The 25,982-nt window shown below is 42.3% G+C and overlaps 1 protein-coding gene across 6 annotated transcripts in view; it reads left to right on the plus strand.

The window, feature by feature from the left end:
- GRIA1 (glutamate ionotropic receptor AMPA type subunit 1) overlaps positions 1-25,982 on the plus strand; it is a 327,090-nt gene that overhangs the window by 208,757 nt on the left and 92,351 nt on the right. For all 6 annotated transcript variants that reach the window (XM_003828976.4, XM_003828975.5, XM_014345120.4 and 3 more), the window contains exons 9-11: positions 4,866-4,976; positions 5,688-5,894; positions 10,284-10,654. In XM_003828976.4, coding sequence (XP_003829024.1) covers positions 4,866-4,976; positions 5,688-5,894; positions 10,284-10,654 — 689 coding nt within the window. The remainder of the gene's footprint in view (positions 1-4,865; positions 4,977-5,687; positions 5,895-10,283; positions 10,655-25,982) is intronic.

The raw sequence follows: 25,982 nt of genomic DNA on the forward strand, positions 1-25,982 counted from the left end.
AACAGATAGGAATGAAAGAAAATGGCAACTCTGCTGGAGATTTTTGGGGCATCAGCCTAGAAGAGATGCACATCACTTCTGTTGTATTCCATTGGCCAGAACCCAGTTACTTGGCTCAATCAGAGGTAAAACAAGCTGGGAAATGTCATTGCTGCCTAGGTAGCCACTCTCCACCAACATCTCTACACCATGGAAGGAAAATAAGAATGCTTGGGAGTCAGCTAATTATCTTGGCCACAATAGACAACTTAGTCTTTAAAAATTGATACTAAAGGATCTTATTTTTTGAGGTAAGGGGCTGTGGTCTCAGAGGCAGCCTGGAGATACCAATTTCTGAATTTGACTTGATGACTGTGCAATATAGATCAATTGAATTTTCAGTTCTATGATCATCTCCTTTTAAGACTTTATCCACTTAAAAAATCTGATCTGTCATCTAGATTCATTTTCTACATTCAAAGAATCTTTAGGGGTAGATGGAAAACAAGGAGATCAAAAATTATAACTGGCCCCAGGAGAAGACCTCTCACTGTCAGAATTGTTTAAATCCTCTCCTGACTGGTAGGCCCCAATCTTTATCAACTACTAACTCTGATTTACTTTTAGAAAGAATCAAAATTCCTGCATATCCTCAGTAGAGAATCAAAGTGCTGTATTATAATCCAACCATTTCCCAAAGAAAGGAAAATTTGCTCTAATCTCCAAAGTGCAATGTCTGTTCAAAAATCTTTGCCAGCTTTCTTTTCATCAAACTGTGGAACCAGATTTCTCAGTCTACTAGTTTACATGAGGCATAGGCATAAGGCTGAGTATCACTCAGCCCACTGACCCTGGCAATATTATGTTTTATCTCCCTAGAAAAGAGTTAGAAATAAAATAGGTTTGTTTACAATTTCTAACTATTCTACTAGCTTTTGATATGAAAGTACCTAGCATATAAGCCAAGCTATACCATATTTTTTTAGAGATCCCAATTTAACAATAGTGCTAAAATTAATAAGTAGTGCTAGCTTTGAAGGACAACTATCCTTAAAAATTAAGGTATCTTTCTAAGCCATATACATCTGGCTTACACAGATTCATCTTGCTTTTTTTTCCTATCTTGTATGAAAACCTTGGGATTTTACGGCAGTTTTATAATTTTTAAACCACATACCCTGAACATTCTATACATAAAGAAGGGTTATATTGTCAAGTGAATTTCAAAATGCTCTATAATGCATGCTTCTTTTGCAGATAATGTTCAACAGCAAATTGAAAACAGAAATGTCTTGTAGTATAGAAACCTGTTAACCTTCAACTAGGCACTACCCTAATGAATATCATTTTTTAGCTTACTGACAATATGAACTGTACACTATGCTAATTGTTTTACATGCATTAACTAATGTAGTTCTCATAGCAGCCCATGAGGCAGGTACCATTGTTACATCCACTCTACAGATCAAGGACTGAGGACCACAGAGGTCAGGTAACTTGCTCAAGCTGATAGTTGGTAATTAGGAAAGCCTAGCTTTTAAACCAGGTCTGGCCTGAGGCCAGAGACCAAGATCTTGACCACTGGGCTCCCTCATTTTTAAAATAATACATCTTAATACTCAGTGGCTTTTAGAGGAATTGGTTGCATGTCAAAGGAAGCAACTTCCTTTCTACTGATGGTTGTGCAGTTTGAGTAGGAATATTTAAACCTGTGGACTAATTGTGAAGAAGGAAGAAGAAAGACAGGAAGGAAAGGAGGAAGAATAGGAGGAAGGAAGGGAGAAAGGATGGATGACAGGGAAGAAAATGAACAAGAAGGAGGAGAAAGGGAAAAGAAAAAAAAACCTTAGCACCATCTATGAGGGGATAAATCATATTTGACAGATATTTTCCCAGGTTTGTATTGATTTTATTAAATAATCTTACCTTTGAGGTCCACAAGACCTGGGTTCTATGTTCTGCCACTAATCTACTATATAACCTATTGTTTTGTTAGAGCATTTATTCTCCCTAAGCCTAAGTTTTCCTATCTGTAAAGCAGAGAAAATAATCCTAAGCCTGCCTGCACTATCGGCATAGTGTAAAGATGTTATAAAAGTACTGTGGAGATTTAAAAAACAAAACAATACCAAAGGAGAAAACTTTACATCATAATATACTACCAGAGTGCTTTTAAACATCTATTTTTCAGCTAGAAGGCTCCTTGCGAAAGGCAACTCTTGCGGGGAATCCCAATAGGTGAAATAGATAAAAAGCAGAGCTGATCATTAGAGCAAGGATGAGGAAGCCAGAGCTCTCTCCTCTTCACTGCCCCTCACCACCTTCCATGAGCGGTGAAAGGCCCCACAAGTCTCTTAGGGTTCCCTAGAACACAGTCCTTGCAAAAGCGAGGGAACTGAGACCACACTGTCTTGAGCAAATTCTGTGGTCTCTGCGCCTCTGCTTCTCCCTGTGAAAAAGGAAAAAGTTGGACAAAATGATTCTTCAGTCCCCTTCCAGTTCTGACATTCTAGAAACGTGAGTTTCTGGTTCTTCTGTCATTAGAAAGCAATGTCTCCTTCCACCTTGACTAACAGCATCCCTCACAGGGAACATGGTACACATGCCTGCACTGAGGGTAAGCCTCCATGCAGTATCCTGAGAGACATGCTCCCCGTCAGACCTCCGAGCTCTCTCAGCATCGATAGGGTGCACCATGTCCATGCTGGGTCACTGCTGCCTGGATGCATTCATTCTGTCCACAAACATTTCCTGAGCTGCTTCTCTGGGAAAAGATGTTCTAGACTAAGACAGGAACTCTGGAACAAGTATGTTTATTTCAGTCTTGTCCATAAGAAACTCATAGCACCATGGAGAGATGGGGACAGACACACAAACAGCTAGACCCAGTGTTCTAATGGGAACGTACACAAGGTACTCAGGGTTGTGTCTGGCATGCAGGGGGCACGGCCCTGGAGTTGGTCTCCCTGGCTCATATCCTGGCTCCACGGCTACCCTGTGGCCTTGGGAAAGTTACTTCACTTTCCACGTCTCGCTTTCTGCATACTTAAAATTGAAAGGATAATTAACTACCCACTTCGCAGGTTTTGTGAGGATGAAAGGAGTTAAAACATAAAAAGCACTTTAAAAAGTCCCTGAAATGCAAGCATTCAGTAAATGATAACTAATATGATTTCAAGTCCAGAGCCCAATCCCTTCTTAGGAAGAACAGCATAGTGGCTAAATGCAGCCTCTGGAGAGAGATTGTCAGGGTTCCAGGACAAGCTCAACCACTTTGCAGCTACTTCACCTCGGGCAAGTTAACACACTCCCACAGGCCAGACGAAATGGCATGAAAACTGTTGAACACTTAGCCTCTGACATAGCAAGAGCATCATTAGTGCTGGCAATTATTGTTGTTAATGGCTGCGAGATTACAGGAAAAACTATTTCCAACTGAAGGAACTGGGAAAGACATGAAGGTGAAGGTGACATTTCAGCTGACCATTTGGCAAGTGCCTCAGTTTTTGTGAGCCTATGCTGAGTTCTGGCTGTTGATAGACCTGTTCATCCCAATGCATATGCACTTCTAGTTCTCTTTCCTTTTTCCTTTGTATCTAGAGCCAGCAGAATGATCACAAAACAAAACACAATTGTCTAAAGCAAATAGAGATTAGAGACAGAGATAAAGAGAGATAAGTATAGGAGGTATAGCTTTAGGGTGTGTATGTGTGTGTGTGTGTGTGTATTAGTCAAGTCATTCTACTGTTTCCAAACTTTCAATGATCCCCTGTTGCCTTGAGGTGTAGTCTACACTGCTTAGCCTGGCCTTCAAAGCCATCTGCTACCTATACCCAGATACCTACTGCCCTTTTGGGCTAACTCTATCTTCCACCCAGGACCCACAGAACTTAAACATCTGGGCAGATTCCTGTCTTCATATCTTGGCTCATATTCTCCCTAACCTGAAAGGTTTTGGTCCAGACCATTCATCTCTCATGATCATAAGCCCTGATTCCTCCTGTTGCATTTTTCCCTGTGTAAGATCCCACACTTGGCTTTTGCTTCTCTGAACTCCTTAGGCCCACTCACTTGTCACTTCTGCGGCCATGTCATGTCTTCCCATGGTAGACCAGAGGCGTTCTCAGAGCAAGCCCTATCTCTCAGACTTCTTTGCATCTCGTCAACCCTGCCTGACAACAAGCAACACTAATGTTTTAGCTCAGAGCCTTGTGCACAATAGCAGTTCAATTAATATTTCTTGAAAGACCTTGGAAAATGAATTAGTATAAATAACCTACTCAAATTTGAAAAATTAATATTGTTAACCATAATTTTTAGGCACTCCTATATATTCAATATTGTAATAGTTTATACTTGGAGACAGAAGAAATTTTTAAAAATAAAGGATAAACAACCATCATAGGAAGTTAAGTCTAGATGGAAAAATACAGTTAACCTAAAAATAAAGTAAAAGAATATAATGTTTAAATCATATGATTCCAACTATAGTTCAGAATGAGTTCACTGAAGTGCAGGGTTAGTAGACGTGGGGGAAAGAGGGGTTTGGCCCTGTGAACAACTGCAGGGAATTAAATCCCATGGTCCTGGCTTGCATTGTACAAAACAGACTGGCTGTGTAAATAGTTAAGCCCTTATCCCTCAGAGGTGGCAATTTCCAAACTGAACCAATTATTGTGGGGATTTTCTCTGGGAGCAAAATTGGGGGAACCTGAAAAGCACTGTGCTTCTTATTATTTCTGTTTACCAATATTTTAGAGCTCGGTGTGTCCAATTCTTCATGAGCTCCTTACTTGCCTGTCTCTGGTATTGACTGGGTGACCCAGAGCAGGCCAGTTCAGAGGAGGCTGGCCCACCTGACACCTCCACTGTCTTCTCATTAACAGATTGGTTACTGGAATGAAGATGATAAGTTTGTCCCTGCAGCCACCGATGCCCAAGCTGGGGGCGATAATTCAAGTGTTCAGAACAGAACATACATCGTCACAACAATCCTCGTGAGTACTCAGTCCTTCATCAAGGTTACTTGGGATTCAAGCTAGGCCAGCACAAGGGTTTTCCACCAGGACTGAAAGCTGGCCTTTCTTCTTGCCAAAACTGTGTAATAGATAAAAGCAGCAAGTCGAAAAGGGAATGCCCTGAAAATGAGAGGCTCTGAGTTTTCACTCTGTATCTCTTAGTTTCACTGTCTCATCCTTTGTACCCTTGGGTAACTTACTTACTTTCTCTTGAGCCAGCTTTCCCATATTTAAAACATAAGAATGACACTAAATTGTGCTGGTTTTCATCTGTCCTCCCTCAGTAGAAGCTATTTTCAAAGAAAGTCCAATACATAAAGTAGCTGTAAGTGAAGATGCTGTAATTTTCAGTGACTGATCATGAGAAACCTGGAGCCTGTTTAGGGTCTATTTCTCCTTCAAGATGACCCCAGAGGTATTTCCAAAAAAATACAAAATATCCTGGAACATAATTTGAAAAGCTGTATGCCATATCTCAGTGATAAAACATTCTTATTTTAACAAAGTTTGCTTCCTTAACACAAGAAGCTTGTAATGGGGTAGGGAGTGAAGACATTTAGGAAGTGAATTGAGGGGCTAGAGAGCCTTCCCCAGTGTTAACCAAACGTGATATTATGCTATGCCAAAGTCCTCCCTACCCATGGGTGAACCCATAACCCACATTCTGCTATCTCCCCATTTCTCTTCCAGGAAGATCCTTATGTGATGCTCAAGAAGAACGCCAATCAGTTTGAGGGCAATGACCGTTACGAGGGCTACTGTGTAGAGCTGGCGGCAGAGATTGCCAAGCACGTGGGCTACTCCTACCGTCTGGAGATTGTCAGTGATGGAAAATATGGAGCCCGAGACCCTGACACGAAGGCCTGGAATGGCATGGTGGGAGAGCTGGTCTATGGAGTAAGTTCACTGCAGGGCGGGAAATTAGAGGGCAGAGGCAGAGGGTTTGACAGGAAATCATTTGGTGGTTGGGTGGCCCTGCCCACAGATGTCTATGAAACCCTGTAATTGAGTGTTGTTGCTGCTGAACAGATGAGTCATCCAAAATCCAATTTCTTCAGACACTCTTTGTTCAGGTTACTGGTCCCAGGTCCCTCAATCCCACTCAGAGTCTTGTGACGTCAGTTGATTGTTGTCCAACACAGGTGACAGCATAGCTCCAAGATCAATTTTCTTGAGGCAGACTGCTGAGTTGTCTACACAAAGTCACTTGTGGCTCTCTCAGTATCAGTTTCTTCTCTGATATTAAATGCATCTGGAGCCAACCTAACTTTCTAGTTACTTGCCTCTCTAGTTTCATGCTCTCTCATGAAATTTCCAATTCAGTCAAACGCCCCTTAATTACTCTGTTCCCTAGAGTGCTCCCTTCCACTCTCCACCCCTAAGATCCTACTCCTTCAAGACCTATATCAAATAATACTTTTTTCAGGGTGTGTTTCTTTCTTTCTTCTCATAATAGGTATGAATGTGCCTTTTAATTGTTCTCGCCTTCCCCTATAGAATTTAGTTGCTGGTTTTTTTAATGGTTTACCCTGCCTTATATAACGGTTACCTGTATAACAGGGGTAGGTCTATTCTATCTTTATAGTGCTCACCACACTTGAAATAACTCCATGCACAATTGCTATGAGGACACTGAGGCCCTCTAGGTTAGATAATTTGGCAAAGGAAACACAGCTAGTGAAAGCAGAGTCAGAACATGCAGCTCTGGCTTTTGTACTCCACACTGGGACATACTGCCTCTGTAGAAATCCCACCATCCAAATGCTAGGCGGTAAAACCAATATTAACTGAGAGAACAGCAAATGTCTGCATTTGCAGATGCCATATGCTGCAAATGAAGTTTCTGCTCCTCACATGGTATATCTTGGTGCCTCCTTCACAGCTGTCTTTACTGTCTGTCCTTTGTCTTGGTAAAGCAGAAAGAGAGTGAGCTTTGCAGACAGACACCTGGATTTGAGTTCCAACTCTGCCAACTTGCTGGCCCCATGACTTCTCCGGGGCCACCCCTGTGAAACAAGGAACGTGAATTCTTTACCACAGGCTGTGATGGGGAATATTCATTTATGCAGGGCCTGGCTCAGAGCAGATCTCCATTTCTGATAGTTTTATTCACTTTATGCTTTTTTCTACCACATGAAAACTATATGCTGTTTTCCCAGGATAGTTTCTAGACATCACGTATTTTGTTTTGGGATCTGCTAGGTCAGTGATTCTAGAGGTGTGGTCTTTGGACCAATAGCATTAGCACCACCTGGGAACCTATTAGAAATGCAGATGTTCACATCTCACCCCAGGCCCACTGAATCTAGAAACTCTGGCGTGTGTGTCTTTAAAAGCCCTCCTGGTGATTCTGCTGCACACTCAAGTTTGAGAGCCATTGTCCTAAGATGTCAGTTTAAGAAAATAATTTTGACTGCTCACATTTCACAGTACTCTCATGTATTTTGAATTATCTTGACCCTCACAAAACAAGCCTGTGAAATTGGTGAAACAAGAATTATTATGCCTGTTTTTAAAATGAGGAAATTGACATCCAAAAAGACAACTGTTTCATTTGAGGCTACACAATCAGCCAGTTGCAGAGAAGAGCAGCCAGGTCTGAGATCCGCTGTGCCCTCCACTACCCAGTGAAGCTCCAGTGAGAACCTCAGTTATTGGTGGTGGAAATCAACTTCTGAGGCCTCTCAGTCGATATTAACCAAGCTAAAATACTACTGCTTTTCACAAACCACCTTCCCTCTCTAGATATGAGTTTCTTATCTGTAAAATGAAGTAGTTGAACTTAGCATCTCCCAGTATGTGTGTATCTTACATACATGGGTACCTCTTGATGCTTAGGAAGATGAATGACCCATGGCCAAATAGTTTTGGAAATGCCACATTCTACTTACTCCTCTTGGAAATTCTCAGTGCATTGTGGTCATCTAAAGGTTCTGGGAAGTTCTGACCCAAGCATGTTTATTTTTATGTTATTTTCATGTTATAAACCATCCTTCCAGAAATAATGTTCTATTGAACAAATTTTTGAACTACAAAATGAACTAAGCTTTAGGACAATACGGAACAGGTCGGGTATGGTGGCTCACACCTGTAATCCCAGCACTTTGGGAGGCTAAGGCAGGCAGATCACTTGAGGCCAGGAGTTTGAGACCAGCTTGGCCAACATGGCGAAACCTCTACTAAAAATACAAAAATTAGCTGGGCATTGTGGCACATCCCTGTAATCCCAGCTACTCAGGAGGCTGAGGCATGAGCATTGCTTGAACCCAGGAGACAGAGGTTGCAGAGCCAAGATCACACCACTGCACTCCAGCCTGGGGAACAGGGCAAGACCCTGTCTCAAAAAAAAAAAAAAGGCAATATGGATCAATGATTTCCAGTCTATGATCTCTTATTAAATCACATTAGGAAGCATCCAACAAATCCATGCAATATCATTTACCCCTTTCAGAGCTGGTCTTCATCCACCTCCCTTCTGGATAACTTGTGGTCAATCCCTCCAAGTCATTTCCATTACTTGTCTCCCCCATTCTTTTTCTGTTGGTTTACAAACAAAAAAGTAAATACCTTCTCCCCTGTACTGTCTTGTATTTGTAAAAATTACCAAGATTTATGCAGTGGGTATTAGGGGAAAAAACAGAATTGCTATGAAATTTACACCTGACTTCACATTAATTAATGGAAAGTTTCTTTCTACAAGTGAAAACTTAATTCATCCTGAAGCCAGGATTTCTATTCCACTTAAAGCACCTTCTCAAAAATCCCAGACAATGAAAGTAACCAGAGGAAATCTCTAAGCAACAGCCAGCTGGTGGGTGGTCAGCACCCTGACCTGCACAGCATCTGTCACCAGCTTCACATCTGGGCTGTTGTACAGCATAAGAGAAAGCCATTTGCCTTGAACAGACCTGCATAGGCATGTCTCTCATCTCAGAAATGAATGCTATGGCATCTCTCCATGGAAATCCTCTTAGGTTTCCAGGATCTCTTGATCTCAGGCCAACAGGAGCAGTGGCTTTCTGTTGAGTAGATGCCAGTGCTTCTGCCATTGGAGAGAGGTAGGAAAGACAGGAGAACAAGGCATGGTTGGTGATTCCATGTGCTGGGTGCCTAAGGATGAATATTTCTTGCAACCTTTTTATGTTTATCTGCATGCTGGATTTGAAATTTAAAAACTGTATTATATATGTATTTCTTAGACTTCTTCCTGAAGAAGAAAATGACTGCAATACTACTTTACCTTTTCATCACAGGCTATTATTCCCATGGTTCCCTCCTCCTGGAATGCTGTTCCATGCCAGAGCAACCTGTCAAAGTCCTACCCCTCTTTCAATGCCAACTTTATATGCCACCTCTTCCAAGATGCAGTCCCCTATCTCTGCAGCCAGAATGAATCCCTCCCTGGTCTCTGGCAGTACTCTGTATATCTTGGATAACACATACCCCTTCCACCTTGTAGATTGGAAAATTGTTTGTGTGTTTCAATGTCTCCTAATTTGTAATTTCCTGAGGGTGGGGACCGTAGTCTACCTACAACTTTCAGCCTGCAGATTGCACATAGTAAGTGTTCAATAAATATTGAGTTAAATTGACCTTTACTCAGGACTATCTTGGTTGCAGGAAAAAGAAACCCAATTCAAACTGACTTAGGCAAACTGACGCATTGTCTCATGTTCTTGGATTCCTCTGTGTCAATACAGAGGGATGTATTGACACAGATTCCGAGGGAATCCAGGGTAAGCCCTGAATTTACAGTTGCCTGAATTATGACATAAGGGGTCATCCTCTGCATCTCTCAGGACTAATTCTCACTAAACCCATTTGAGTCCTATGTCATCCCTGAATGGATGATTCTGGCCAGGGTAGTGGGGTACATGGATTGACTGGGACCTGGGTCACCTGCTTCCCCATGTAGCCAGAGTGATCAGACCCATTCCAACCTGCAGGATTGAGAGTGGGGCAAGAATGGTTCTCCTGCCAGAGGAAGGGAGTGGGGCTGCTGAGCAGGCAAAAACAACAGATACCACAACAGCTTCCTTCTTGTAGTATGAGGAAGATGCCTCTAACATTTAGAACAGTCAAATAACTAGAAAATCTCTTGTAAGATATTGAGCTGACCATCCATTCATCAAAAATATTTTATAGAGTAGGAGGGGTTGGACTTCAAAGGTTCTTTCCCACTCTCATATCCTTTAAGACACAAAAGAATAGTCACAATAAGAAGAAAAACAAGAGAATGAAAAGGGCTGCTGAGCTCACCTGCATTTTTTTTTTTTTTCTTTTCAGAGAGCAGATGTGGCTGTGGCTCCCTTAACTATCACTTTGGTCCGGGAAGAAGTTATAGATTTCTCCAAACCATTTATGAGTTTGGGGATCTCCATCATGATTAAAAAACCACAGAAATCCAAGCCGGGTGTCTTCTCCTTCCTTGATCCTTTGGCTTATGAGATTTGGATGTGCATTGTTTTTGCCTACATTGGAGTGAGCGTTGTCCTCTTCCTGGTCAGCCGCTTCAGTCCCTATGAATGGCACAGTGAAGAGTTTGAGGAAGGACGGGACCAGACAACCAGTGACCAGTCCAATGAGTTTGGGATATTCAACAGTTTGTGGTTCTCCCTGGGAGCCTTCATGCAGCAAGGATGTGACATTTCTCCCAGGTCAGTCAGCTCTTCTCAATCCCTTTGCCTAATGCTATGGTTTTGTTTGTTTGTTTTTTTGTTTGTTTGTTTATTTTTTAAATACTGAAAAGTAAAGAGATGAATTATTTCAGACCACTGTATTCAGTTTTTCAACTATTCTTTACAATCAACTGTCCATTGCACGCTGTGGATTATCTGGATCATCCTGTAGCTGGGCCATCTCTGTCTGCTGTCTGGGTTGATGTGCTCTGTCAAGGTTAATAGGCATAATTATGACCGATGCGTTGTAGCTGAAAGGTACATAGGAAAGAAGGGAGCATTGTGTGGTACAACTAACACTTATGGAGCACCTACCAAATGCCAAGCAAGGTTCTGAGTCCTGTACATGCCTTATCTCATTGAGTCCTTACAGGAACATAAGGTGGTACTCCCATCATGTCTCTTTTTACAAATGAGGAACCACAGAAATGTTGAATATCTTGCCAATGTTACACAGCTAGTAGGCAAGTGAGTTGAGATTCAGAATGCTGTCCTTTCCTACTTCTGCATGGTGGGAAGAGCACTGGATTATGAGTAAGTTCTAGCACTGGTTCTAGCACATGGGCCCTTTATGCGGCCCTCAGAAAGTCACCTCACCCTAGTAGATGTTGGCGTCTTCATCTTAAAGAGAAAAAACTTCTCCTTTTCTTTGGTTCTGAGAAAGACTCTGGAAATAATCTAGTTCCAGTGATGATGGAAATTTGTTTCTTGTGATTAAAAGGTGGAATTTCAGGCCAGGCGTGGTGGCTCACGCCTGTAATCCTAGCACTTTGGGAGGCCAAGGCAGGTGGATTACTTGAGATCAGGAGTTCGAGACCAGCCTGGCCAACATGGTGAAACCCTGTCTCTACTAAAAATAAAAAATAATAAAACAATAATAATAATAAATTAGCTGGATGTGGTGGCAGGTGCCCGTAATTCCAGCTATTTCAGGAGGTTGAGGTAGGAGGGTCACTTGAACCCGGGAGGCAGAGGTTGCAGTGAGGCAAGATCATGCCACTGCACTCCAGCCTGGGTGACAGAGTGAGACTCTGTCTTAAAAAAAAAAGAAGAAAAAAATGGAATTTCTCAGAGGTGACTCAGATATCACATTGAAAGCACTCGGGTAACCAAATCAGTGGGATTTTAGCCCCCCACATGGAATCAGAATGGCTCCATTTTTGTCTGTTTTATATATTGGACTTGTGAACACAATTTATTTTGGAAAAAAAAAAGTGACTGAAGCTAAGAAAAGAGAAAGGGTGGACAGGAGATGGGGGTGAGGAAGGTAGGAAAGCTGCCAATCTAGACCAAGTCCACATTTACTGACCTCCTGTTCTTCTGACTACATTCTGGATGTGCATGCCACAATTCCCCACCAATTTGCCTGATAAATAAGCACTGACTCTATTTCCTTTTACAGTTGCTTAATGTCTATGAACTCTTTTTCCAGTAGGCACTCTCTTAGATTACCAAATTTCAAAAGCCTACAGGGAGTCATGGCTCAGAATTTGGCCTCCATGGATAGATCTGGAGGCATAAGTGCATAATATCAAGGTCTCATAGACATGTGCTGGAGGAATCTTTACCACCTATCTACGTTTTGCATTTCATTGTCAAGGAGGACCAATATTCCTAAGCGGCAATGGAGTAAATTCTTTCTAACAAGCTTCCCTCAGGACTTATTTGGCCTGCTGTATAACTTAGAAAGTCTCATCGTTCATTATAATCTTGTTTTTCTTTAAATAAGAAGACAGTGGGGGGTGGGGGGCGCGTGGGAGAGGAGGTGTGAGACTGGCTGCTTGGCCAATACTGGCAAACACATGGTGAAGAGTAGAGAGAACCAAGCAGGGGAAGGGCTTGCTTAAAAATAAATCAGGCCCATGGATAAACAGTGGGAAGAAACAATTCCTAACTAGTCAGTATAATGTAGGGCCATCACAACATGCAGGTGTCAGAGAAGACCCACGAACTTGTTTTTTCTCCTTTATTTCCTTCATCAGTGAGCATCTCATCTTTTCACAGAACCTTTATGCTGTGATCTCAGGGTGTGTTTTCTTTCTCCCCACTATTCCTCCAGGGGTTTCAATCTTGTGGTCCATAAACTGAATCTTCTGTCAGACAGGTTTTTGTTTAATCTGTACAGAATTTGGCAATGGTTATCCAAAACTGAGTGGTAGCTTCCCTCTTGAACAGGTCCGCGCATTCACGGTTCACCCCAGCCCCAACCTGACCTTCTTTGTTCCTGTGTTACTCAGCTGGCCCCAGAGGGTGTTTGAGTTTGTGACCTCTGGCTGCAAGAGGATTTTCAAACTATGCTTTCTGGACTTCTGAGGGTTCCACTAGGGTATCATAGGAGTTGACATTGAGGTGAAGAGGAGACTGAACAACATATCCAGCCTCCCTCCTCCCTGATTTTCATAAAACAACTCTACTCTATGCCTCTTTTTCATTAATAAAATGGAAATAATAGTTTCTACCTCAAATCTTGTTGGAAAGTTTAGAAGTATGTATAGATCCTATAACACAGTACCCAGCCTTCACACAGGAAGCGCTATAACTGGATGCTTTTTTTATTATGTTAATTGATTTTTTTTAACTTGGATTTTGTCTAAACTTCACTGGAAGAAACGATGCCACTGTTCACACTGATTTGAAAGCCTAATACCTTCTTCTCGAGAAGTCCATTAACAAAGCAGAAATAGCCAGTGGTTTACGCCACAGACCAGCCACATCTGGATTCCTAAGACTCCTCCTCATAGGAACTGGGAGGAAGGGTTGGTGACTTTGGCTGAAAGGTCTGACAGACACAAGAGTGAACTGCCAAAGGAAGTTAGAACTTTGATCCACTTGAGATGGACTTTTTTAAATCAAGCCAACCTTGGTTAATCCCAGAGTTTAGGAGCCTGTAAAATCTCCCTTGAGAGTGAGAATGTATTAAAATGTTTCTTGGAAATATATGTAGAAGAGAAGAGACATATACTTCATCTTACCTTGAACCAGACAAAAACACAAGGATGCTAAGACAATGATCAAAGTTAGAGACTAAGAAGACAATGAAAAACGTCAGTAGAAACTTTTGTTGTCATTGTTGTTTATATATTTCCTGATGAAGTCAGTAAGTTTCATGACCTTCTGATATGCACAGCACTATGTTAGACACTCTGGGTGCTGCAGTAGAAGGGGCTTTTAAAGCTGACATTCATCAAACATCCTTCCAAATGAGCTTCAATTAACTGATCTTGCTGCTTATTTAAAGAAAATGTCATAAACCCTTCCTAGTTTAGTATTTGGGGAAATCAATTTCATCTGAATTGCATATATCTGCACTTATCCACAAGTAGCTTTAACTCTTTCTAATCTCTTCAAAGTTGATGTTAATGTCTAGTAACCAAAACCAACAAAATGTAGCTAAGTGTAATTGTCTGCAAATAACATCAAAACCTGACCATAGTAATATGGTAAAGACAAAGATAACCCAGTAAAGAGGGTTATCTTTCTCACATATAAGAAAAGTGGTAGCAGGTAGTGGCTTGTGGTGAAATCCAGATTGGCCGTTCTGTAAATTATCTTGGCCTTTTCTTCTTGTTCATAAGATGGCAGTTCCCAAATATTGTGTCCATGTTCAAACAGCATGAAGGAAAAAAAGAGTTGCCTTCTATTTCTGTCTTTTTGGATCAGAAGAACAAAAGCTTAACAAAATACTCTCCACCCCACACAGATGTCTGCTTCTTTCTCATTGGTCAGGACAGTGGCCATGATTATTTCTAGTGGCAAGAGAGGCTGAGAAGGCAAGAATTTAGGTTTTCCAACCTCTAGAGTAGGCAGGGTAGGAATCGATATTGAGGGAATCAACTGGCAGTATTGGCCACTGTGCCTAAAATCAATGTTTTCTGCACTGGCACCATGAATAGATAGAAATAATCCAGAATTAGCACAGTCAATGGTGTATGCCAGAGAATGCTACTGAAATGCCTTAAAGACTCCTCCACCCACCCTTTGAAATGTATATTCAATAAATTGGTTTTGTATAACCCATTTTAACAGTGAAAGTTAAAAATCACTTCAGCTATGATCACAGATTACAATTTATTTTTTTAATTAGGTTGATGGTGAGATTAAAAAGGGACCCATGAATTTACTTTTAAGCCTGCTTCTTGTTAAAAAAAAAACAACTTTTTTTTTAACTCAGTCACCCCGGCTGGAGTGTAGTGGTGCAGTCTCAGCTCACTGCAGCCTTGACCTTCTGGGCTCAAGCCATCCTCCCACCTCAGCCTCCTGAGTAGCTGGGACTACAGGCACAAGCCTCCACGCCCAGCTAATTTTTGTATTTTTTGTATAGTTGAGGTTTCCTTATGCTGCCCAGGTTGGTCTTGAACTCCTGAACCCAAGTGATCTGCCTACCTTGGCCTCCTGAAGTGCTGGGATTACAGACATGAGCCACTGTGCCCAGCCCAAAGGCCTATTTTTAACAGATATTTTAGATTTTGAGGAGTATGTTAAAGAAGGAATAAAAATCATCACAGACAAAATTTATCTTTAGTTCCTTCAACTTTCATTTCTGGTCCATTTCCCCATATGTGTGGTCAAGATCATTCATTTATTCAACAGATATTGCTAGCTGCCTACGACATGCAGGGTATGGTTCTAAGTGCTGAGGATATGAAGATATATTGGTGATGGAGTGTGGAGGGCAGGAGCCTTTGCTTCAAGGAGCTGGCAGTATAGTGATATGAGAGACATTAAACAAATTATCGTGAATGTGTAAGCTGGGATGTGCTATGAATAAAATGAACCTGCTGTTGCAATAGATAATACAAGAAGTGGAATTAAACAAGCCTTACTTAGAGTGTTCTGAGAAGGTTTCTCTGAGGAGCTGATGGGTAAGAATGAGCTAGACTTGTATAAAGCTAAGAGACATAAATAGCCATATGCAAAGGTTCTCAGGTGAAAAAGAGTTTAGTGCTCTCAAGGACTGGAGGAGTGACAAGCATGTCTGGCTTACAGTGAATCAAGAGAACAGGGGTTTGAGATAAGATTGGAGGAAGAGGCAGAAGCCTGTGCAGGGCTCTGTGGTCACATTTTAAATTTGATGTTTTATTTTAAATGCAATGGAAGACCATTGGAGGGTTTTAAGCAAGGGAAGGATTGATTTGCATGCTAAAATACCACTCTGGGGAGCTATGAGGAAAATGAATTAGGGCAGAGAAGAGTCCAGAGTGGAAGCAGAGGGACCAAACAAGAGTCTCTCACAGCCATCCTGAGGAAATTACAGTGATGGAAATTATAATGATGGTCATCGACATGGATTTATGGTTCACTCTGAGACTAGAATTGACAGGACTTGCTGATGGATTGGATCTATGAGGATGAGGAGGGGGAGGAATCAAGGGTGAGTCCAAGAGGGAGGAAGCATTTGGAAAACAGGGAACCACAGTTCCAGGGACTATTAGCTCTGGGCAGGATCAATAGGATGCTCTAGTCTACCCACCCCATGTTACACATGAGGAAACTGAGGCCAGAGAGGGAGGGAAAGACATTTTATCTAAGATCACCCAGGCGATACCTATGGCTGATTGGTGCCCAATCCAATGCTACCCTACTGTGCAGTCTCAGCCCGAGGCTCCATTGCCTTCAAATGAACTGAGAGTGAGCTTCTTCAGCTTATTACACCCATGGCCCCACTTTCCCAATGGCTTCTCCATGGCATCAATATTTTCCTGGGTTCAGGTGACCTTAGTAAGAGAATGAGAGGAGGTTAGAGGGTGCTAGGAGAATGGAGGAAAATGGGAAATTATGACTTTAGCTTTCAGAATTCTCTCTTTTATTCTTGATCATAGACTGAATTGGAATGTGTAATAATTGTCTCCACCTGGTGGAGATAATTACTCTCAGGAGAAGAAGTCTAAGGAGGGGGGAGTGATGGTGCTTTGGAGGTCTCCTGGAGCCTGATATTATAACCTCCTCCCTCCACTAATTTATTTATTTATTTATTTTTTCCACGACCGAGTTTTGCTCTGTTGCCCAGAGCTGGAGTGCAATGGCATGATCTCGGTTCACTGTAACCTCCACCTCCCGGGTTCAAGCAATTCTCATGCCTCAGCCTCCCCAGTAGCTGGCATTACAGGCATGTGCCACCATGCCCAGCTAATTGTTGTATTTTTAGTAGAGATGGGGTTTCACCATGTTGGCCAGGCTGGTCTTGAACGCCTGACCTTGCGATCTGCCCACCTCGGCCTCCCAAAGTGCAGGGATTACAGGCGTGAGCCACTGTGCCCAGCCTTGTTGAGGGCCTTTTAACTGACTCATGGTAGGAAGATGGTGGCCAATGAGGACAGCCCAAGCCAATAACCAATGATAGCCTGACCTTTGCATTCACACACAAGTTTCATAGTAACCAGTATGCCTCTGGCACTGAGAGTCTATGAGAAACCTTCCTCTTTTCCCTCTTTCCACCTCCTGCTCTCTGTCCTCCCATCCCAGCAAGAGCTGTGCAAATCCATTTCTCTTGCTCTTCTTGATGTCACTGGAGTATTGTGGGGAAGAGAAAGAGCCTGAGAGTAAATATTGAGGCAAGTTGATGAAGGCAGCCTGAAATTGTCAAACATTTCTCATTTTGAAAATGCAAACGTCATTTAGGCCACAGGTTCATTTCTACAAGGAACAGTGTCACAAAGATGTGTCAAAAATGATGAGCAGGAAATGTGCGATAGCTAATCTGGGTCTTGAGACTAGGCATGGGGGTTTCTGCTGGGACCCTCTGCGTCAGAATTACCTGGGATGTTTGTCCAAATGCAGGTTCTCAGACTTCATTTCCGCTCTCTAGAATTTGAAACTCTGCAGTTGGAGAGAAAGTTCTACATGTTTCACAAGCCTCCCCACCCACTTCTGCCCCAGGGCTGATGGGATTAAAGTTTGGAAGTCATTGAACTAGGGTGCTGCCCAGAGAAGTCAGCTTAAAAGTACAGAAAGCAAGGCCCATACGGCAGCTAGAAATGATGCTGAGTCAAAAGCATTGAGTTTGATATTGAGTCAAAAGCCGTAAACATGGAGCCCAGGGTCTGCCAGCTCACTACCCTATAGTATGTTACTTGCTGGGTTAGCGAGGCCCTTGGCACAGGGGTGTTGACTGTGGCCTTCAAAGCAGGGGCCTGGCTGTCCTGATGACCCTGCCTTCTGCAGGCCAAGCCAGCAAGAGGAACTTACCAAGGGTTTCACCGGCATGTTTCACCGGCATGTTTCACCGGCGTATTTCACCTTGACAGTTTTTTCCTCTCCATTAGCAAGCAACACCAACACAAAGGGACTGGCCCAGGTGAGGTGATTCTGCAGTCATGGCAGGTGTGAAGTGTGCATGGACTGTGTGGGGGTGGCCCCCATCATGGGAGATAGGGTGTGGAACTCCAGATCAATGGCTCCTACTTTTTCCATTTTAATCTTCTGCTACCTGATGGTGAGACCCAGAACCAGGTTCTGCTACTGAGCAGTTTTACAGACCTTTGAGAAGAAAAGTAGAAGTTTCACAAGCTCCAAAGGCAGCATGGAAATGTTAAAATGAGTGCAGTGACAGGAGAATAAAAGCCTTCACTGGATATGCAAATGAAACCATCATTTTCTGTGTCTCAGCCTGCAGTTCTGGCCATCAGCAAGGGGGAAGCATAATTGCTGTCTCTAGATTGTTCTGGAAGTTTATACTTTGAACAGTTTAATTGACGGAGAGATTTTTTTTCTCCAAAATTACAATAGGAAAATTTTCAGAAAGTTTTTCACAGAGCTGAAAGGGATATTGAGGACCAATTATTCATTTATTTATTCATTAAGTGTTTCTTTAGCAACTGTTATTTAACAAACATTGTTCAAGGTACTGTGAGAGACATCACAGAACATAGCAGACAAAAGCTCCTACTCTCCTGGAGCTTGTATTCCACAGAGAAGAGGCAGGCAATAAATAAAATAAAAGTGTGATTAACATGGCCATCCCAATTCGATAGGTGAGGATTCTGGGTGACAGGGAGAGGAAGGGACATAGCCAAAATCACACAGATAATTAGTGTAAGTTCAATAGCATAGGAGTGGAAGTCAGCCGGGGGCTGTGGTGAACGGCACATGCATGTGTCAGCTAGAGAGGATAGCTCCCCCTCGGCTCTGGATAGTCATTGCCATGGGAACTCCATGCAGACCAAACAAAAGCATGCCTAGATTCAGCTTGTATGCCACCAGTTTGAGAGCCCTAAAAGAATGGTGAGGAATAAAACAACCACCGTATGTACTTACTGCATTTAGACACACTTGGAATATCTTATTTATATATACATTTTTAAGGGTATTTTTCTCCTTTTCCCCTCCATTTTTGATTCCAAGCATGAAATCTGATTGCTGTATTTTTCTTTCCTTTCATATAATTTGGAAAATCCAGACCATAAATGGTGGCTGCACTAAAAGAAAGATGGTCCCTAAATTCCTGTATCCAGAGAAACCTATTTATGGCTAGCTACATCTTCGTAGGTTCTGCATTTTCCCAGAGACGACCTCTTGTTTTTCTTTTAAACCCTCACTGGATATATGGCATCTGTGACCAAGAAACCGAGTTGTTCACCTGCAAAGAAGTATTGAGCTCTAGACAGAAAAAAATGAAAGCATAACTAATTGAATTGACGAGGAAAGTATGCTGAAACCCCTATGGGGAGCCTGATGGTTTTGAATATGAGTTAGGTACCACCATCCAACCGTGGTGAATGAATCATTTTTGCTACACCACTTACATATGCTTTTACCTCTAGCTATGTCCAACGGAGATAATAGGTGAATTAAGTCCAAGACACCCAGCAGAAAATAAATGGTGTCAAGAACACTAATAGAAACCACAAACCTAGCTGATGACAGTCACTGTTTGCATCTAGTGGCTGAAGGAGAAACCGCCTCAAAATAAGGAGGCACATTGCCTGCTAAAGCAGAGTGGAGTCCCACCCAAAGGCAGAAGTAGGACCAGCTGTTGTCACAAGGGATGGAGGAGGTGGTAAAGGAATTTAAAAAGAAGCTCAATCTCAGCTACTACTAACCCACTGGATGAGTCACTTTCTCTCTGTGTGTCTCACTTTTTCCTCTGCAAAATGGAAGTAAGATGGTCTCTAGTATGTCCCTAGCTCCCCACCTAAGGCTCACCTCCTTATGATTCCCAGCTTAGCCAAGGCTCCAACCAAGCCAAGTTGTGCTTCATTCTGTCTCCCAGCTCCATGCTCCCATTATGCCTTTATTGTTCCCTCTGCTTGGAGTGACTTTTCCCACCTTTCCTGCTCAACTCCTTCCCCATTTGCAAATGTTGCCTTCTCACTCTCCCCCAACCAACTCCAATTACTCCTCTGAATCTGTGATTTACAGTCATAGTTATAAGCTTGAACTCTGCAGCAGGGCCGGCTGGGATTGAATTCTGACTCTACTACCTACTAGCTGTGTGAGCTTTAGAAAATAACTTTCCTACATCCAGTTTCCACTTCTGGAAAATAGGAAAAATAATAAGACCTACCTCAAATGAGATATTTTGAGGATTAAATGATGAGATTCATGGAAAACATTTGCCTTGCACAGGGGTGACACACTGTAAATGCTGTTGTTATTGCTGCTGTTGCCATTGTTGCTGTCACCTACACCTCTCTGAGGGCATCTTAAATCTTCAACCCTGCACTATAGTTACCATGTCTGTTTCTTATTGAGACTGGTAGACTCATTTCTACAACTTATTCAAAACCTGACATGAGGGGTTGTATGTTCTAAATACTCAACATATGTTTGTTGAATGTCCATCTTCACAATAGCTAAGGACTCTGTCCTGTTCTTCATTTAATCAAGAGAAAATCGGCTAATAGGGAGAATTTCCAGCTGTCACTAACTACCTGTGTAACACAGGGCAACTCAGTCCTGGTCCCTGAATGGATTTGGAGAAGAAGTGGGAAGAATTGGAGATAAAGAAATTAAAAGGAACCAGAAAATAAAGTTACCTTGTCATCCTAATGTTGCCAGCTACCCCACTATTCAGGAAAGCTCTGATCTCTTTGCTGGAAAAATAGTAGCAAAAATTTCTTTCTTTCATGTGTTGTACCTACTATGTGTCAGGTACTCTGACAAGTGTTAGATCATGTTACTGCTAATCTTCTTGAAAACTCTGCCTGGTATATCAACACCATTTTGTGATGAGAAAACTGGGGCTCAGAGAAATTAATTCACTTGCATGTGGGTACCCAGCAGGGCTGAGATTATAACCTGTGTCTGTCTGATTCTAATACCCATGATTTATCCTTGACACACAGCTGTCTTCCAAGACCAGCAATCTTCTGAAGGTCCCTTAGGGGTCCCCAGGGATTGTTATAATTTTTTTAAAAGTGGGAGACATCCTTTTTCCTTTATAGGATTCCCTAACTCTGGTTTTTTTAATGGGCCTTGCTTTGAATTTTTATTCAATTTTTATTATTCCTAAGAGTATCTTTGTCTTTAAGAGCCATCTCCTGAGGGAGCAGAGGCGAGCACCCAGGAGAACATTTTGCCCCCACCAAGATCAGGTGCAGCCTGCTCAGCTGGAGTGAGGGAGATGGTGAGACAGAAATATGAGCAAAAATGTAACTGGTGCCACTTTGGAAAGTCAGCTTCAGCTGGGAAGGGACTGTGGGACATTCCATAGTCACAGCCAAAGCTGGAGAGGGCATGTTGTTAACTGTAGCACTTTAAGTAGGAAGGATAAATGGGGAGAAAATGAGGAAATAGAATCAGAAGTGACCTTACAATTGTGACTGTGAGAGAGATCTGGAATCTATTTATCCTATGGGTAAATTCCATTTGTCCTGTAGAAATGATAGTGCAAATGTGATAAGATGTGTGCATAAGGACATTCATTTCACTGTTTTAAAAAGCAGGAGATGGCTTAGTGTCCATCAGTAGAAAGCTGGTGAAAGAAATGCCAGCCCATCATTCCAAAGGAACAGGAAGCGGCTGTTGAGGAGGATGAACAATAATGGTTGTGCTACGCCATAGAGATCTTCAGGGTCACAGAACTGGGAAGTCGTGGGTTATGGTCTTGCTGATCCAAATTACAGGCTCTTTTCACTGCCCCATGCTGCCTCCCTGGAACACAGGAACTAGGGAAATGTATAACCAAGGGTTGCACAAAACCCTTTGTTACACGTACTTCATAGAATCAGTGCTAGAGTTCTTCTATGAAAGGAAAAATTCGTGTGGGCTAAGGTGAACAGAGACTTCTGGGAAGCAATGAATGGTGCCTTGAAAGATGAAATAAGATTTTTCCACAGAAGCAAAGAGAAATAAGGAGGGAATCCCTGCTGGGGGATGATCGTGAGCAAGCGCACTAAGGCGGATAGGGAGACACGTAAGGGAGGGAGCCAATACCAATGAATACCTAGAAGGAATCTTGATTGACAGGTACCATAGCTCAGCAAGGTGGGTTGAGCCATGCTACCTGTCAATCAAGATCCTTCCTAGGTATTCATTGGCCAAGGGCTCAGAGCTCACCAAGTTTAATGATAAACCCAATACCATGACTTTTGGGGCCCTGTACCCTGCTATGAGGCTATTCAAGTGTCACCTTAGAAACACACAGAGTGTAAAATAGGTAATGTTGGACCACTTCTTCAGCTGCCATCAGGAAGAGCTCTAGGAAGTAGCTCTCAACTTCCTGTGGAGCATCTTTGTTGATTGGTGTTAAGACTTAGTCCACCATGCATGGAACTTTGCCAGCCACATTCTAACTTCTGGGATTCAAAGGGTCCTGGCTGGGCACTTGGGGGAACCCACTGGCCACCGCTGCTGCCAGGTTATTATTTATCTTTATCTCCTGAGCAGCAGGTAGAAGAGGCTGTTAGAAAAATGTCTTCCTGGCTGGGGACCCCCCTGAGATTCATTTTCTCTTTCACGTCTCATTTTGGGAATGGAAAAAAAATCAATAGAGAGGGAGTTTGCTTTATTTTGGTTCTGGCTATTGCAGGCATGTATTTCTACAGATACAAGAAAGGAGTCATCACTCCGATGTTTTAAATTGAGCACCACCTGGGATCTAAACCTTGCATTAGGCACAAGGCTAACTAAGCATTATGGCAGATTTAAAGAAGCAAGAAGTGAGTTCAGACCTCTAAGTTTGCGACACAGTAGAAGAACCAAGGTATTCAAGGAGAAAAATAGATAATAAAGCAGAACATGCTTTTGAATAATTCCCAAAAGTGGGGTTAATAGTCAATAGGTAAAGAAGAGAGAAAGATCACTGAGGACTAAAATGATCTGGGCTGGCTTATGGAAAAGGAGAAACTTGGGCTGGTCCCAAGGGATTAAGCAAGACTTACAGGAGGAATTACAGGTAAGACAAAGGGGTCGGCGGGACGAGTCAAGCAAAGAAGGGGAGATGACTGTGTTTTGAGGCCAAGGATCCCATTATTCAGACAAACCTGGGTTTGGATCCTAGCTCCAGCAGCTACTAAACTTTCAGACTTGAACCAGTAAGTTAACCATTGAGTCTCAGTTTCCTCAAATTTGAAAAAAGGTCCATTCATACCAATATCACAGAATCATTATGAGAATACATGAGCAAACAGAGACCTAGTACCTAGCACATACCAGAGCCTCAAAAATCTTGATTTTCTTTCCCTTCCATTATGTTAATCACCTCACTTCCTTCCCACCCTATCCCTGGTCCCCCACCAATCATTTATTCCCTGCTAAGAGCTTTCTGAGACTCACTGACAGGCATCTCCTTATCTGGCTGTGCTGCTGGCCCACCTCCGGCCAGAGGAAAGTCCAGAGGAAAGTCCAGAGGCTATTTCCAGCAGGAGGAGGAAGGCTGCCAGATGCAGTGTTATGACTGGAGGATATTGGCAGCATCACTCATCCCATCCCAGTGTTATTTCTCAGCTCAGTTATTGGATAGGAACTGAATCCATGCACCTGCCCACTTTGCTAGTGTTACTCATTTCTCTGGCAGTGACCCTTCCCTGCCAAACCAGACTGTCCACAAGTCCGTTCCTGCTCTCCTGAGCACCTGGTTTTGTTTCTTTGAGGTCAGCATTAGGTTCATTTTTCTTTACATCTCAAGAGTGATGGATATTGGCTTTGCAGGAATTGTAAATATGCAGGGCTTTCTCAACAGAGCAGCTAAGAGCGTGGGCTCTGGAGTTAGGCCTGGGCTTAGTTCTGCCTCTTACACTAATTTTCTTTGTGATTCTGGGCAACTAGGTTTTCATGTCAGAGCCTCTACCACTATTGCTGTATAACAAACCACTCCAAACTCATGACAAAAAATAACAGTTATTTTATTAAGATCATGGATTTCATGGGTCAGGAAATTTGGAAAGGGGCACCATGGATGACTTGTCTCTGCTTGTATCTGGAGCCTTCAATGGAAAATCTAGAAGACTGTGGATAACTTGACAGCTGGGGGAAGGAATTATCTGAGGGCTTACTCCCTCCTTTACGTGTCTGGCAGCCGAGGCTTTTGGCCTGAATACCTACACGTGCCCTCTCCTGGCTCCTCTGTGGGCTTCCTCACAGCACAATGGCTGGGTTCCAAGAACAAGTGTCCCAAAAAGAAGCAGGCAGAAGCTGTATCACCTTTCATAACCTACCCGCAAAAATGACATAGTGTGACTTCTGCCATTGTCACAACCCAGACTAAAGAGATTAAAAGAGATTAAAAGAGAAGGAACATAGATTCCACCTTTCAGTAAGAGAAGGGTCAGCATCGCATTGTAAGAAGGTGTGGAATGGAGGGGGTGGGGGTATTGTGACCATCTTTGGAAAATACAATCTGCCATACTTTATATATAAAATAAGGATTATATATTGTGGAATCATTATGAAGATCGAATGGAATAAGGTATTTAAAGGGCTTAGCATGGTGCTGACATGTAATAAGTGCTCAATAAAAGGCATGTGCTCTCTCTCTCCAAGTAGAGGACTATATGGCATTTATAGTCAGTGATTATTAGTATTCCATGTAGTCAGTGTTTATTAATTTTTTGTGTCCACAATAGACACCAGTGATTACTTTTAAGCTAATTAATCAAAACATTAATTCCTTAATGAGTCTATAGAATGGGGTCTTAAAATACATATAGTTTCTTATCTCATCATCTCATATTATACTTTGGGAAACTAAGGTTGAAGAAGTTCACATAGCCGGTAAAGTTAGCATTGAGCATTTTATAATCTAGGCTTGGATGAAGCATTTTTATTGAAAATAGCTCAAGTGACCCTTAACAAACAATAAGCAATTTTTTAAAGGACTAATGTTTAGACTTCAACACCTTTCAGGTTATGTAGGACCTTGAACATCATCATAAGCCTTGGAGGCAAATGAAAAGAGACAGGAGGAGCATTAGTTCTTGGTGCATTCTTATTTTGCCACAGGAAACCCTTCAAGAGACCTGAACACTAAAATAAGCCCAGTCCCTGCCTCTGTCTTTTTGAGACTATGTAAACTGCTCCTCCATCCCACGCCCAGAGTCTCCATGTTTAGGCAATGTTTGCTCAATGTAGTCAGTAGGACAGAACAGTTAAAGCTAGCAACATTGAGTTGCTGTGCCTTTGCATATCCACCTGAGAAGTAAGGCCAAGAGGAACAGAATGAATGGGTCATGGTGTGTATTTCTTTATCAAGGCTGTGTAGAGAGCCTGGCTAGACAAGGACAGGAGTCAGAAGATACAACTGTGGCCATGTGCCCATGGGCAAGTCACTTTTCTTCTCAGGCCTCAGGTTTCACACTTCGAATGATCTGACATTCTACAAAGGAAGGTGTTTCCTGAGCCCCCATGGCCAGTTCTGTATTCTCCTTAGTACCATAAAGAATACATAGAAATAAGGAACACCAAGTCTTTCCTTTTATGATGTGTATAGTCTCATTAGGAAGATAAGACTAACACACATGAAACAGTGAACTTACAAAGTTCAGGTGTATCCTGGGCCCCAAGTGCCATCCACGGGTGACGCAGATAGGAGAGATGGACATTGGTAGAAGGTCAGTCCTCATCTCCATCTGACTCGGATGGGAAAAAGGGGAGACACATGATTAAACCAGAAGCAAATATATCAGCCTTCCCTAGTAAGCTAAGGCTTCTTACATTTTACCATATATGTTACAACAAAACTCAGACAGGGAAAAGGGAATTTTCTTACTTACACACAGCAGATTCATATTCGTGGTGATGCTTGTTTTTATTTAACTTCAACCTCTTTTTTTACTTAATGGACTCTTTCCTCTTAAATTTAAGATAACACATTGAGCAAACAAAGGTATAGATAGGAGTGAAGTTCCCCCACATCTTCCCCCTTTGACAC

The sequence above is a fragment of the Pan paniscus genome, chromosome 4 (assembly GCF_029289425.2).
Source record: "Pan paniscus chromosome 4, NHGRI_mPanPan1-v2.0_pri, whole genome shotgun sequence".
In the NCBI taxonomy this organism is placed as follows: domain Eukaryota; kingdom Metazoa; phylum Chordata; class Mammalia; order Primates; family Hominidae; genus Pan; species Pan paniscus.